This window comes from Tauraco erythrolophus, chromosome 24 (genome assembly GCF_009769465.1).
Source record: "Tauraco erythrolophus isolate bTauEry1 chromosome 24, bTauEry1.pri, whole genome shotgun sequence".
NCBI classification, from domain to species: Eukaryota; Metazoa; Chordata; class Aves; order Musophagiformes; family Musophagidae; genus Tauraco; species Tauraco erythrolophus.
The window spans coordinates 4344298-4358250 of record NC_141488.1 but is presented as its reverse complement, the minus strand read 5'-3'; the positions used below and the strand labels follow the sequence as shown (position 1 = coordinate 4358250).

The 13953-nt window shown below is 48.6% G+C and overlaps 1 protein-coding gene across 1 annotated transcript in view; it reads right to left on the bottom strand.

Moving 5' to 3' along the window:
* Positions 1-646: 646 nt before the first annotated feature.
* WASF2 (WASP family member 2) overlaps positions 647-13953 on the bottom strand; it is a 29673-nt gene continuing 16366 nt past the window's right edge. Inside the window, 9 exon segments of the mRNA XM_086626090.1 lie at positions 647-1838; positions 2316-2636; positions 2639-2835; positions 4547-4702; positions 6259-6389; positions 7522-7639; positions 8772-8925; positions 9451-9585; positions 13483-13636. Of these exon segments, the coding sequence (XP_086482216.1) occupies positions 1681-1838; positions 2316-2636; positions 2639-2835; positions 4547-4702; positions 6259-6389; positions 7522-7639; positions 8772-8925; positions 9451-9585; positions 13483-13612 (1500 nt within the window). The 5' untranslated portion in view covers positions 13613-13636 and the 3' untranslated portion in view covers positions 647-1680.

Sequence of the window (13953 nt, the reverse complement as noted above, 5' to 3'; positions counted from 1 at the left end):
CGGCGTTCCAGGTATCAGCAACATCATTAAACGAGGCGAGTCAGAGAAGAAAGAACAGGCACGGGCTGGCAAAATACTTCACGATAGGAAAGGCGAAGAGGTCGGAGAGTTGGTCTTAATGGGACATGCAACTGGTCCCACCCCACAACAGCTGGACATGTGATGTCCAAAAGGCTTTGGAATTGCTTTCTTGCATGACCCTGACAGAGAGTCACGTCCAAATTAAAATACCAAAAGCACATCTGTAGCATCAGGGGTATTGGTTCTAGATTTCCAAGATATGCTTATATTCTACGTAAGGTAAGATAAAACAGCAATAAAACCTAGATCAGCTAGTTCAAGTTCACCATTTCTCCCCCTGCCAGCACTGTATCCGTAGTGAGCAGCCTGGGAATTCATCGGGTTAGAGAGGAGAAGAAATGTTTTCTTAAAAATTAACTAATGAATTACAATAACAAAATTAAGAGAAACAACGTAGTATGTAACTGATGTCTGATGCAACGGATGGGCAACTCAGTTCACACACTAGATGTTTTTTAGGCACACAAACTCCCCTCCTTAGGTGGAAGGGAGAAGGAAGCAAAGGTGATACCAGCATTTTCTGCTACTCAAGTCCCTGTGCAAAAAGTGTGGTCACCCTGCTAGAAAAAGCACCTCTTCAAACGGACTGCAGCATTGCCCTGAACAGGCCAAAGAAGATCAAAGTGCCTGGTGTTCAGAGAACCCCTCCCCACACCATCTCCCTGCTCTAGGCACTTTATTTTTTTTCTCTTTTCTCTTTTTTGAACACTCAGCATGAATTGCAGAAACCAGCAAAGCGGCGTTTCGCCACTGCTCAGCGCTGACCACACAGATGTGTCTCCGTGGGGCAGCGGCTCTGCTCTCCCAGAAGTGGGAAGCCGAGCAACCGTCCTGCCCTGGCTTCGCATCCCTTTGTGCGAGTCTCCTTTGGCAGACTTGGCGAAACAGTCCAGGAGATTTGAGGAAGGTAAAGGCAGCTTTTAAAATAAAAACAAAAACAAAGTCCCTCCTCACATTGCACCCAATGCACTCCACAGCCCCAGAGCCAGGAAGCACACCCCACGCAGGGCTGTCTGGAAATAATACTAGGGGGTCAGAGGGGAAAGAATTGTGCACTATTGCCAAAAACCGATTACTTGACAGTGGGATGCAGCAGAGAACAGACATTTAAAGCCCATTTTCTTGCAGCACTACCAGTATTCACTGGAAAGGAAGAGCCATCAGATCAACCGTCTGCTGTTGCAATGAGAAAACTAGCTGAAAATGTCCTTCATCTGAAAGGCCACGCGGCCGCAACAGGATCATCCATCTTTACTTTAAAAATCCCTCAGGATGTAGGGTTTAGATGTGCTCTGCCTGGTGGCATCGAGAAGCTGGAGGTTTAGCTCTCTTTTAAATAAGCAACCGTTACACCCCCTCCAGCTAAATCCCAACACCGCATCCTCAGTGTCCGTGAGGAGACCTTTTGGAAAGGCAGAGCACAAAGTCCTGCCAAAGCCAGAGGGGGAGGGAGAGGGGAGATATGCTGCTGGCTGTCTGAAAACCCTGGCACATCTTTGGTTACGGGATGAAAAAGGAAGCGGTGGAAGGTTTGGCCACCTGATTCTTTAAGAAGATGTTAACCCAGGAGAGAAGGGGAAGAAGGGGACAGGACTGTGGTTAATCCGACCATTCGTCCTCATCGAACTCCGAAGAGTCGTCCTCAGAGTCGCTGTACTCCACAGCGATGCGGCGCGACAGGATCGTTGCCACATCATTGCCCACAACGTCCCGCTTCTCCTGTTCCCGCTGCTCCTCCACCTTGCGGAGCTGGAAGCCTGTCGGGAAGAAGGCAACAGAGGGGATCATGCAAAGGCTTTGGTCACACTGAAATCTCCAAAGCAGCCATCCCTTCGACACAATCCTCTCAGCCTGTCCTCTGAAAGTGAGCATCGGACACGCTGTGGGATAACGCTGATGGTAAACCACAGCCAAGACAGGCCGGGTGGGCAGGTGGAATGGGAAGCGAATTGTTCCTGTGCTCCTCCTCAGAGGTTACCACCATCATTCGATCCACTCGCAAACTCAGACCACACCAGTTCCAGCACTGCCATCTCCAAAGGTGCAGGCAGAGACATAAAAGCTCGTGAGGTTGTCATCAGGGTGGGCAGACAAAGAAGGACCACAAGGGACAGGCCTCAAGCGGCGAGGTGGTCGCACCATTGCTCACGAGATGGCTCCCAAGCGCTCACACTTGGATACCGTGGGGTTTTCCAGAGGCAAAGGAGAAAGATGGTACTGAAACGAAATCTTACCTTGACGAATAGCTGAAAGCAGATCACTCCTGGCATCGCTAACCGCAGGCAAGGATGACTTGGGCTTGGAGGCGGAGGTGTCTGCGGGTGGAGGAGGGGGTGGGGGACCATCCAGGACATTGGAAGACAGAGGCGGTGGGCCAGGAGGCGGCGGTGGTGGAGGGGGAGGCGGCGCACTCCCACTGCCCGGCTGTGGCAGCGGAGGTGGGAGCACACTGGCATATTCGACTGCTGGAGGGGGCGGTGGCGGTGGTGGGGCAGCAAACTCGGGGTGAGGAGGGAAAGAAGGGGGCGAGGGTGGTGGTGGGGTTCCCGGGGATGGAAGCCCATGGGAGGTGGTGGAGGGGGGGTGCCTCCCATCAGTGGTGGTGGTGGCGGTGGTGCCGGAGGGGGAGCAAAGCCTGGCCTGGCTGCTGAGGGGGATCCGACCGGAGGGGCTGGTGGTGGGTGACTCGGGCTAACCAGGCTGGATCGTTTGGTCCCTCCAGAACCAGAACCTCTTTGGTTGTCTACAGGATAGCTGTTGCAACAGAGAGAGAAATAAGGCTATTAGCTGTGAGGCCAGATTAGACTGTACAATCTCAATGTTAATGCAAATCATGTGTGTTTCTTGCAGTCCAGACAAAAACCTCAGTTCCAGCTTTAACTGTGTTTCTACGAGACCTCAACTCCTTGGTTTTAGTTCTCTTGCAGTGTTTCTTTTGGCCTACACCACCAGAACAAAGAAAAGCTTCTGGGGACTGGCAGAAATGCTATCATCCATCCCATCTCCCAGGCTGACAAGAACATGAGCCATCTCACCTCTCTGCCAGAGGCCAGGCGTCATGTCTGAGCTCAGAGCAGCCTCCTGGCTTCAGAGCTCCTGCAGCGATGCAAGCCACCACCCCTCCACGCTGAGGTCAGACTTGTGACACGCCAAGCAGGGATGTCTACCGTGATAAATCGCGCAAGGACTGGTGGGTGTGCCAGGAAAGCATATGCTCTGACCACCTGCTAGGAACAGATCTCTTCACCGGATTCCACGGCTCAGAGCGGGAGCGCAGCAGCCATGTCTCATAGCTCGCCGTGGGGAGTGAAGAGGAAGACGTGGAAACCCAACGGGCTCTTAAGGAAAACACCGATTCATGAGTGACTGAATTTCCCATTTAGGGAAGCTACGTTTATACCAGAAAACACTACTGCCCATAAGAGACTCTAATATCCTATGTACGTGTAAAGGAAGCCCTAAACTGACATCTCCTTCCACGGTAAGGCAGAAAAATAACGTACATTCGCCACAAAAACATCACAATTTTTAACAGTGCACTGTGCCGATCCCAGACAGACTACTGGAGATCAAACCTAGCTCCCAGGGTTCTTTAAAAACAACCACCAAAACAAAACCAGAGAGGGGAGATCTTTGTGGCTAGGCGGAGATCTAAGCAACTGCACAAGGCAGCGTAAGCTTCATCTGAAAGCTCGTTTCTGCTCTGCCCTAGAGGAACACGCTGCGGAGCGGAGTGCTTGGTCTCTTTGACACATCAGAAGAGCCTTTTCTGCAGCATTGCTGCCTTTGGATAAGATGGAGACAAGCTAACGCAGTCCTGTCTATCAGACATACTTCCTCCTGTTACTGCCTTTAAAAAAAAAAAAGCTACTCTCTTGTTTCACCCTTTGTGTCTTGAGCCACTGCTGGACCATAATTCTCATCTCTAGAGGTGACTGGAAGTCATCATTTCATCCGATACAAAGCAGCTGCCCTGAACTTGCACTGGAGTCTCTGGGAAGAAGTCAGCTGGTATGCTCAAGTCCTTCAAATTTAACTACATCTCCATCTTCAGCGCTCACGTCGTGCATTTGTCAAAGGTCATAGGGCAAATGGTAACAAAAAACAGGCAAAAGAAGCCATTCCTTGCACAGCTCTATCAGGAACATAAGTCTACAGGCTCTGGAAGAATCGCGTTGGAAAACCCATGTGACAGAGTCAGACCATTATTTAAGACCCCGCTCTTCTCACCCAAGCCCATGCTCCCCTTCTGTATGGGAATGACGATGGTGCTGGGATTTACAGAGAGCTGTGCTGCCTGTGCCTCTGTCCCTGCCTGCAGTTGCACTTCCCCTCCAGACAGGAGCATTCTGGTTCCCATACAACACCCGTTAGGAAGTTATGCTGAACTATCTCAGCCTGTCTCATGTCATCCTTTTACACCACCTACTACTCCTTGGTGACAGAAGGGATCCCGTAGGCTTACCTAAATTCCACCGGGGGTGGAGGCAGGCTGTCATCTGGGAATGAAGGAGGTGGTGGCACAATAGAGTCAGTCTGTGGTGGTGGCGGGTAGCAGTTCACGTCCATGCTTTCGTTTGAACCGATGCTGCCATTCTGATACACCATGTTAGAGGGGTACCTGAGCGAAAGCAAGACAAGCAGTTTCTTTAGAGAGTTCAAGGCAATATCTAAAGCTCATTTTTCCCCTCACTCACAAGAGCTTTGTCTCCTGGAAGGGTTACAACAAACAACCCTGCAGCAGTTGAACCACCGAACGGCAGTGATGTCAACTAAGTGGATGGATCAACCTGCAAGATTTAGAAACAAGGTTTTCCAGCTTATCCCAGCGCAGCAAGACCTGCCTTTAGGTGGGACCTTATCAACCACCACAACAGAACACACAACCCAAAACCTTAAAGCAACATTTAAATAAAAAGAAGTCTCTATTTCTCAAAGCATCCTATATGAAGAATCACGTACAGCTGTGTGCTCTGCATAATTCTTTGGCTAGAATTGGCCCAGATGCTCTCACGTGTTTGTTTACTGCTCCCACACACCAGAACAGCATGAGAATGTATTTTACAATACATTCTCATGTATTTACATGAGAATGTATTTACAATACAAAAGAACACAAAAAAAATAAATTTTTCTTAACATTTGATTGTAGACTTATGAGAGTGTTTTGGCCAACTTCGACTTGAAGGACTTCCAGTTACACTGGGTATCACCAGTGGCAAAAAAAAGAAGAGGTACCCAAAGATGCCAAAACATAAGCTTAGGAACAGAATATCAAAAAGAACCCAAGAAACGGTGATGCCATTAAAAGCAAGTATCCAAAGCTGAAATAGTACTGAAGGAAGAGACCACTCTCACACTCGACTTCCCATCAGCTCATTTTGCTGTGGGGTGGGGGAATCGCCCCATTCTTGGGGGCTCTGGACCCCAAGTGAGCTCAAATGCATGAACATGCTTACACGAGAAAAGAGAGGAGCAAGAAAACGGTGCTGTTGTGCTGCTCGATTCCTCTGCTAGAAGCCAAACCTGTTCTCCTATTAAACTAAAAGCAAGTTTTATTTTTAGCTGGAGAGTGTGATTTAAAGAGAGATTTTTCGTATATGAAAGGAAGCTGCAAGGAGCGAGCAAGCGAGAAGTGCATTGTGGGGGATTCGGGCTGCTTCCAGCCTTGCTGGTGTCAGAAGTTAAATGAATTCCCAAGCCAGAAGCGCTAAAGAGAGCTCTGTAGCTTGAAATACTTGGATGGGGACAGCCCCCGCTTCGACTTCAGGGTGTGAAGAGCCATTTGTGAGATGTAACAATGCAATCACACAATACCACCGAGATGCCACCCGGCTCCTCGGCATAAGGCCCAGGGGCCGGGTGCGACGGGAAGGGCGTCGCGATGGGGTAGGGAGCCAAAGCTCTCGACACCTCTGTGCCCACAAGACAGGCAGCCCAGAGCAGACTCGCTGTTCCTGCCACCTTGTTGGAACCGTGTAAGCTCCCTGATTTATTTAGCAAATTTTAAATCAGCAGACGGATTTACTTCGGAGAATCTGATTAGTGGCAGTATCGATCGGCACTGCGCAGCGCATCCGGAGAAGCTGCAGAGCAGGGTGAACTGCATCACAATCAACAGCGCCCGCCCGCTGCCCCTCGCTGGGGAGCTGAACCCAGAGCCCCAGACCTGCTTACCCAGCAGGACCATGTTTGTCCTTTGACTCAACAAATTCTTGTCCCATTTTCAGCTTCTCCCACTCTTCTTTCCGGGTTTTGATTTTCCGTGGATTCACATTTCCTCGGTTCGGATTCTCTTTTTTCTCTTTCTAGAGGAGAAGGAATCAAACAGAAGCCTTATTTTGTTTTAAACTCACTGGGAATAGGGAGGGATAGGACAGACCGGTAGCAGTTTCAAGAAGATACATTCTCAAAGAGGACCAGGATTTTTAATTTACTTTCCTGACTGCTGCGAGCTCCAAATATCTCCCATACAAAGAAGCTGGAGCACAGATAGCACAAAGAGACAGACAACATCAGATTTCCCCAGTGCAGCCCAGACATGATGCCATCATTACTTCCTGGCATCACCACCTCGAGGGCAGAGTGAAAGCTCAGTTTCCCACATCAATTCAGTTTTTGGCCTCTGAGTCAAGACTGCCAAATCTCACCATCACCTTGCTGGTGTTAAGTGCCGTGGGGTGCAATATGGACACTTGCCCACACAGAACTGGGCTTCAGCTGGCCTCGCTCTCTGTATTCTAACATGCCCTAAATCTCTCCTTTGTTATTTCGATTGAAAAATCACGATCTGTTTCGAGATTTAATACTCCCGTTGCTCAAAAGCTAAATGAAGTATGCCTAAACTGAATCTTACATAGTGCAAGTTTCAGTGTTGGTAAACGTGGGTCCAAATCCCCAGGCAACCAAACCAGGAACTCCACCTGGCATTTTCAGTTTAAATGGTTTTGTTACGCCTCCTATTTGCCCCTAATTTAATATTAGGGCCTGGTTTTGCACTCCTGAAGGGATGTTTTCTCCTTTCTTTCTTCTTCCACAGAAGAATTTATTACATCACTCGACACACTGCAGTGCTGGGGCAGTGGGATTTGCACTGCTTCAACACTGAACAGACCCCTACGCAACATCAGAAGTGCAGAAAAGGCTCCGACACAACTTCCTCCCCTATGCTGTGTTTGAGGACTACAAATCAAGCCATTATAACCACACAAAGACGGTGGCATTTGGAAAAACAGATTAAGGGTATCTTTGTTTTCTTTTTTTCATTAACAAGGAGGAGAGTAAACCAGATAAAAACTTCACTGAATTGATCCCTAAAGAGTTTAAGAGAGCAAACCTGAATTTTGGATAGCAACTTTGGAGTCCAGGACTTATTAACACCTCCCACCTTCTGTTCTTCCCTGTCACGCCTCTGTTGGCAGAGATCTCCCTTTTCCTCACCCTATGTTTCCGCTTCTCTTTCATAATATCCTTGGTGTCCTGAAGCATTTTCTCTTTCCAAAGGTCAAAGAAATACGAAGGATCCGTGTAGAATTTAAGTGCCTCTTTGCCATCATCCCTAGAACAGAGAGGGGGGAAAAAACCAACACACAAACAAGGACCGAGTCACACGTTTGTTGGAAGCCCAAAGAAAACACAAGGCACGACCCCAAACGACAGTTTAGAAGTCTGCAGTGAGAAGGTCAAACACGCTGCTCTCGCCTCCATCCCCCATTTCAGAACAGGCAGTGGACCCACAGCCTCGCTGGTCCTGGCTCTCCCACTTGCCATCGCTTTTACCCTCTCACAAACTCTCCGTTACTCAGCACCCGAAGAGCTCAACTGCTCTGAACAATCACCAAGAGAGCAGCAGGTCTCTCACTTCAACTCCCACTTGTTTGTGTTGTATTTTTGGCGTGAAAAAAAAAAAAACCAACAAAACCAACCACCTTCTCCAGCTCAGGAACCCTAAATCAGACCAGCAACGTCCTTGAAACTCATGAGCGAGCGCGCACACACACACACTCCCCTCCTACTTTGCAGTGCAGCCGCGTCTGGCAGAAGACAGCTGCCTCCAGCTATCTGTAATTACTTTTTACCTGTTCAAAAGATATTTATGGACGTGGGCTAAGTCTCTGTATTCCGACCCTCTTTACTTCTACTACCTACAAGATGAAATCAGAGCGGGACTGCTCCGGAGAACTGGTTACGCAGCCAGCGAAGGTCACATCAGATGTCTCAGACCAGGCGCAGAAGGCCACAGAAAGCATCTCCAGATCTACAGGAGATCTGCTGCACCCACCTGGGTGAGAGCCATTTACAGATGTATGCTCTGCAGTTTGCACTGCGGCTTGCTGGAAAGGAGCCACAGGGCTACAGAGAAGCACAAGAAAAATGCATCATCTGCACAACACCTAGCGTGTTTATGCAGTGCCAGCCAAGCCTTGCCCCAAGGCAGTCACAAATGTGACAGCAGGTTACCAAATACATCATTTTCTAGCTATGCTCATTTGTACAGCCCCAAAAGCAAAGTTTCACGTAATCCAGAGGATGGAGATTTCGTGGTGGATCTCGGTTTAGCAACTCGATTTTCCATTGGAAACGACTACTTCAATACAGCACAGGATGGGAAATGACCTCCTTGGCAGTTTGGGAGGAAGAGGTACTCCTCTGGAAGGGAACAAGGGGCCGAGAAGGTATCACAGCCATACCTGTACGGTGAGAGAATGTTGAGAGGTGGAGGAGTATTGCAGGTCCTATAGGTTTCAAGGACAGGCACGGGGAGAGAATCTCTGTCAAAGAGCTTCTGGTCCTGAGTAGTGGAGCTTTTGAAGGCCTTCCTGGTGTTAATGCCTTGCAGGGAGACTGTAAGAAAGAGGAAAGAGCAAGTGAAGAACAGCTTGACCCAGGCCAATGACACTGAAGATCAAGTGGTGAACATCTGATTTCAGTTGGAGTTCTTGGCATGCTTAGCACTTCTTAAGGTCAGGTCCCTCTTCCCACAGATCTCTTGGGAAACCCAGCAAATCTCAGATCGTGCCATGCCAAGATCTGCTGCTGTATAGACACAGCTCTCTTGAGAGTTGTCCATGTGGTTTTGAACCCCTGTGACCAAGACTCAAGAAGAGCACCACTACCAAACTGCTGAACAGCGAGTTTCCACGTGGAGACTTGCTAACGAGCAAACCTAGGCTGCGCCAGAAAGGCTACCCACATCAGCAGCTCAGTGCTTTTTCGGGAGGGGAGGAAACAGCCCCTCTCCGTCCAAGAGAAGACCTTCCAACACCCATCGCAGCGTCGTGCTCATTTTATGGTGGCGAACCAACCACGCTGACTCAATAAGAATCTTTACCACGCTTGGTCTGCAAGGACCGTGCTCCACTCCATTACCTTCTTCCTCTTTGGGATCCAGCTGAGTGACTTTGACTTGCAAGCGGTCAACTCTCTCGACCAGAACGCTCACCCGAGAGGCGAAGGTGTTGGCTTGAGTAAACAACTCTCCAAATATGTCTTCTGCAAATTTACCTGGAATATTAAAGTGTCCACATTACCCTCGTGGGCCACAGCAGACCATAATCAGTCTCCCAGCTTGTTTTCTTGAAGAAAGAACGAACGAACCAACCAACCATGCTTCTTCTCACGTTTGTCAGGGTTGAGTCTAACATTCAGGAAGAACATGCTCTGTTCCACCAAAACCAAACATCTCCAAGGGATCTTCAAGCAATAAAGAAACAATCGAGACATACTTTCAAGTCATTATGAAAGTAATGAAATAAAGAGGGTGGACAACACTATACTGGTCTGAATCTGGATGGGTCTGTAGGTCCTTTAAGAGTCTCTGCTGTTCTGTTTATTAGACAAGCAAATACAGTCAGATTTTTATTGCTCTGGAGAATCTCAAAGGCTTCCAGTCTCCAGCAGGCCTGCCTCCAGGGTAACTGGCACATATTTACAAGCTCAAAGTACTCTGGAACTAGAGAGCAGACCCAGTCCTTGATCCTAAATCCTGAGCTATAACCACAGACGAAAGCACTGACCCTTTTGTTCCTTCAGGTGGCAGTGTCTGAAAAATTGATGCATTCACGTTTATTCTAAATCAAAACCAAAGGGGAACTTCTCAAACAGGGATATTCTCTCTAACAGCTTGGATTACCCAGTGGGCTGCTATGACAAACATCACCCATCGTTCGGACTGTGAGAGCACCAGGGGCCTTGGACTGGGAGCTCGCTGCACCACTTAAAAGCATCAACAAAAAGATGTTCCCTGTCCTTAAGGGTTTAAAATCTATGCGTGCAACAAGAGATGACCACAGGTAGACAGAGGTAGGAGAACTAGAACACCACCAAGAACTTGCGATGAGTACTGTCTCTTTGTTCTGCTCTCAGGCACAACCCAAGACAGGGAGCCCTAACCACGCTGAGGACAATGCTGACCAGAATAGACTTGGCACTGACAGCAGACATGGGCCCATGGAGTTCCCACTGATGGAAAACATTTCCAGTCACGGCTCCTGAGTACAAGGCTGCTCCCAATAAGCAGTCTGGTTTTGAAATGCATAATCATATGGTCAACGGTTTGCTCTGGAATCTGTTACTCCTTAAGATCCTCTCCAACATTCAGGAAAGAATAACCAGTTGGAAGACTAACTTCCAGCAATTCTGGAAAATCTGGTTGCCTGCAACAAGTCACATCAGAAAGACACGCGTCCCTTCCACAAGGCAACGCGAGGGCATCCCCCAAAGGCCAGCTGCACAAATACTTTCAGCTATCTAAACTGGCATATCAGCTACTTGTTCATACTCCCGTGCAGTTCTCCTTACACTGCCAAGCATGGGGAACCAGCCAGGTTAAAAATCAACCTTCTCCACCCCTTTGGTGGCAATGCCAGCTTGAAGTGTTTGTAGAAAGCAAATGCTGGACGTTAACTTCAACTGACCTCCTCCTTTCACTCTCCTAGACAACAGTCTTCACTACACTCCATTAACAAGCCCAACCAGCTTTCCTCAAATGCATAAGATGTATTTTATTTCTGGAGGCCAGGTAGCTCTTGCTACAGCAGGTTCCACAAAGCACTCTTCATGTTCGGCATCAGCACAAGACCAGCTCTCCTATTTGACCAAAGAGGGTGAACATTTATCTAGGGGATAATCTGACATCTCCCAGCAACAGTTCAAAAAAGAAAAGTTATAATTTGGTTTCTACTCTAATAAGAACTGAAAATAATTTCTGAATTTCACAAGGAACTGCAACAAGCACTACGGAAAAAACAAAGTCTTTGGTTTGCAATGCTGACTAGTACATTTCAAGCATAAAATAATACGTAAACAGCATTGTATATACCGGTCTTGACCCAGGAGGGGGAAGAAAGGACGGTCCATATTCCCTTGCCTGTGTAAGTGCACCTGTACAGAGTTATCATCCAGCATCTCGCATACCGCTCTGTGTTTCACATATGCTTTTAGACAGGGTAAGGCAGAGATTAATTTTTTGGTTTAGTTCCTTTGACTGCAAAAGTGCAGCTTACAATCAGAATTATCTTTGTCATGCACTGGCAGGAAGACAGAAGGCATGACTTAATAGGTCTTTCCATCTTTAGCTTGTGGATTCTATAAAATCCCAGAGAAACGCACAGTCAACTTATACAAAGTGCTCCCAGCTGTGATAGTAACGAAGGGTAAACTCACTGGAATATGAAAGTTTGACAAGATTTATGTTTGCATCTTTGTAAAGAGACTGTGGTGCACTAGGCATGGCTGATTATTCACTTGACAGGGCTGTCACAGCCTACTGAACCTACTTTACGTTCCTGTAATATCCAACGTACGAGGAAGGAGCGGATTTATTTTTCACAAGTAAGAAGAGAAAGTGAGGAGGGGAGAGCAGGAGCTTGGGTGTGAGCACAGTGTAGCAGTTAGTCTAAACATTGCTTCATTTAAAATACTCCTGACCCTGGGGAAGAGACGATGCTCCACGTTCCCTCCCCACCTGCCTCGCTCCCCTCTCACAGACAAGCACTCAAGTGTCACCAAGAGCCACCTCTCCCGAGTTCTCCCTCCAGCGCCCTCCTCGAGGTCCCAGCAACTGGTCTGGCAGCGCACACCTCCCTCCCCGCATCGCCCAGCGAGGCTCCCAGGGTACCTTCCCAATACAGAAACCAGGCTGCAATCTGGCTTCCAGCACTTCACCCTTTCTGACGAGGCAGAAGCAGAGAAGCTCTGAACACCAGAGCTGCACAAAGAAGGTCTAAACCTGAAGGATCTCACCACGGCACTGTCACACTAACCCACTGCATGCCTTTGGACTGGGATTAGCTTCCTCTGCAGCTGAGATTTGCACAGCTTTACTGCCTTCTTCCTCATCATTTCACACGCACGAGGTGGATTTTACTCGCACTCCACAACCATCTTGGCTACAAGACCTAACAAATGAACAGCAAGGGCCAGTTGAACACGAGCAGAGAGACTGGTCTTGCCTGTGCAGTGACATTTCTACAACCCAACAGAATGCGATACCGACTGGCAGCAAACGCAGGCCCAGATTTTAGCGACAGCCGTGGTTTTCACTGCTGGAAGGAGACTGCACCCAAACTTTCCTTGCCACATTCGCGCTGCGGCGGAAAAGAAAGCGTTTGCTTTGCAGAGCAAGCTTGCAGACACCAAGGAGAAGCTAAACAATATATTAATTTGATTATCAAAGTCTTGCTTCAAGGGCAGAGGTGGCTAATCAGAAACCAGAGCATTTCAACAGACTACGGAATCATCCCGGAGAGACCACAATTAACTCTTCGTTTCTCCTATGGCACGTAGGCCCACGTTTTCCCTCCAGCCTTTGCAAGGCTACTGGTCAGCCCACCGGAGAGCTGAGCTCGGCACCGCAGCAGCTCGTGCCGCCATTTGAACGAGCAGCCCCAAAGCCCCAGCACTCCAGGGGCAACGCTCGGCTCAGACCGGGGACTTCGGGTCTTGCAATGCGACAAACAGCAGGGGCAAACAGGCGGCTTCCGCGTGTGCGCTTTAATTATCTTTCATTAAAAATAAGACTACTGACACACTGTAGATTCAACACAGTCAAGCTCCATTTAGTAGCGCGTGCAATTACAGGCACATTCTCTGACACAAGATCCCGGCTGCTCGGAGAGCCTCCCATTTTACAAGCCTGACTTGTGCTCCATCCTTCCATCTGCAGTTTCGCTGCAGCCTCTCACACACACACACACACTCCCCACTCCCCATTTTCTCTTAGATGGGAAGGCAGTGGGACCAGGGATATGAAATTAGCATCAGATTTCTTTAGGAAAACATTTTAGCATTACCCAGGGAAGGCAGATGGGGGAGAAATAGGAACATGAGAGTAGAAAGGGAGCTAAATAAAGAGCAGTAGCGACTCCTGAGGGCAACGCGCAGGCTCGCCATGGTACTCACTCAGGCTGCCCAGCTGTCGAATGACATTTGCCAGGGTGATGTTGGTCATGCATTCCAGCTCGCTTCGAACGCTAGGCAACGTCTGACGGCACAGGTGCCTTGGCTCAATGTTCCTCGTTACTAACGGCATGGTGGACCTGCTTCAGGCACTGTTCTGAAAGATGAAAAACAACCCAAAAAAGAAACAGGAAAGGATTACTCAACCGCAAATTCCAGGCACACCAGAGCCATGGTGTTCGTTTTTCCTGCTCTCAAATGGCTTTATTTATAAGCCTTCTTTCCCCTCTCCCCACCCTTATAAAACTGGTTCATCAGAAATAAAGATCCCGCTGTTCTACGACTTGCAGTGACAGCAAAGCCCCACCAGCTCAGGTACAGAGGCAGAGATGGAAAACTACACATCTTCACCCACACGCAAGGTGCTGCTGGCATTACCGCAGCCGTTGCTCCCTTCCTACCCATCCGCCACCT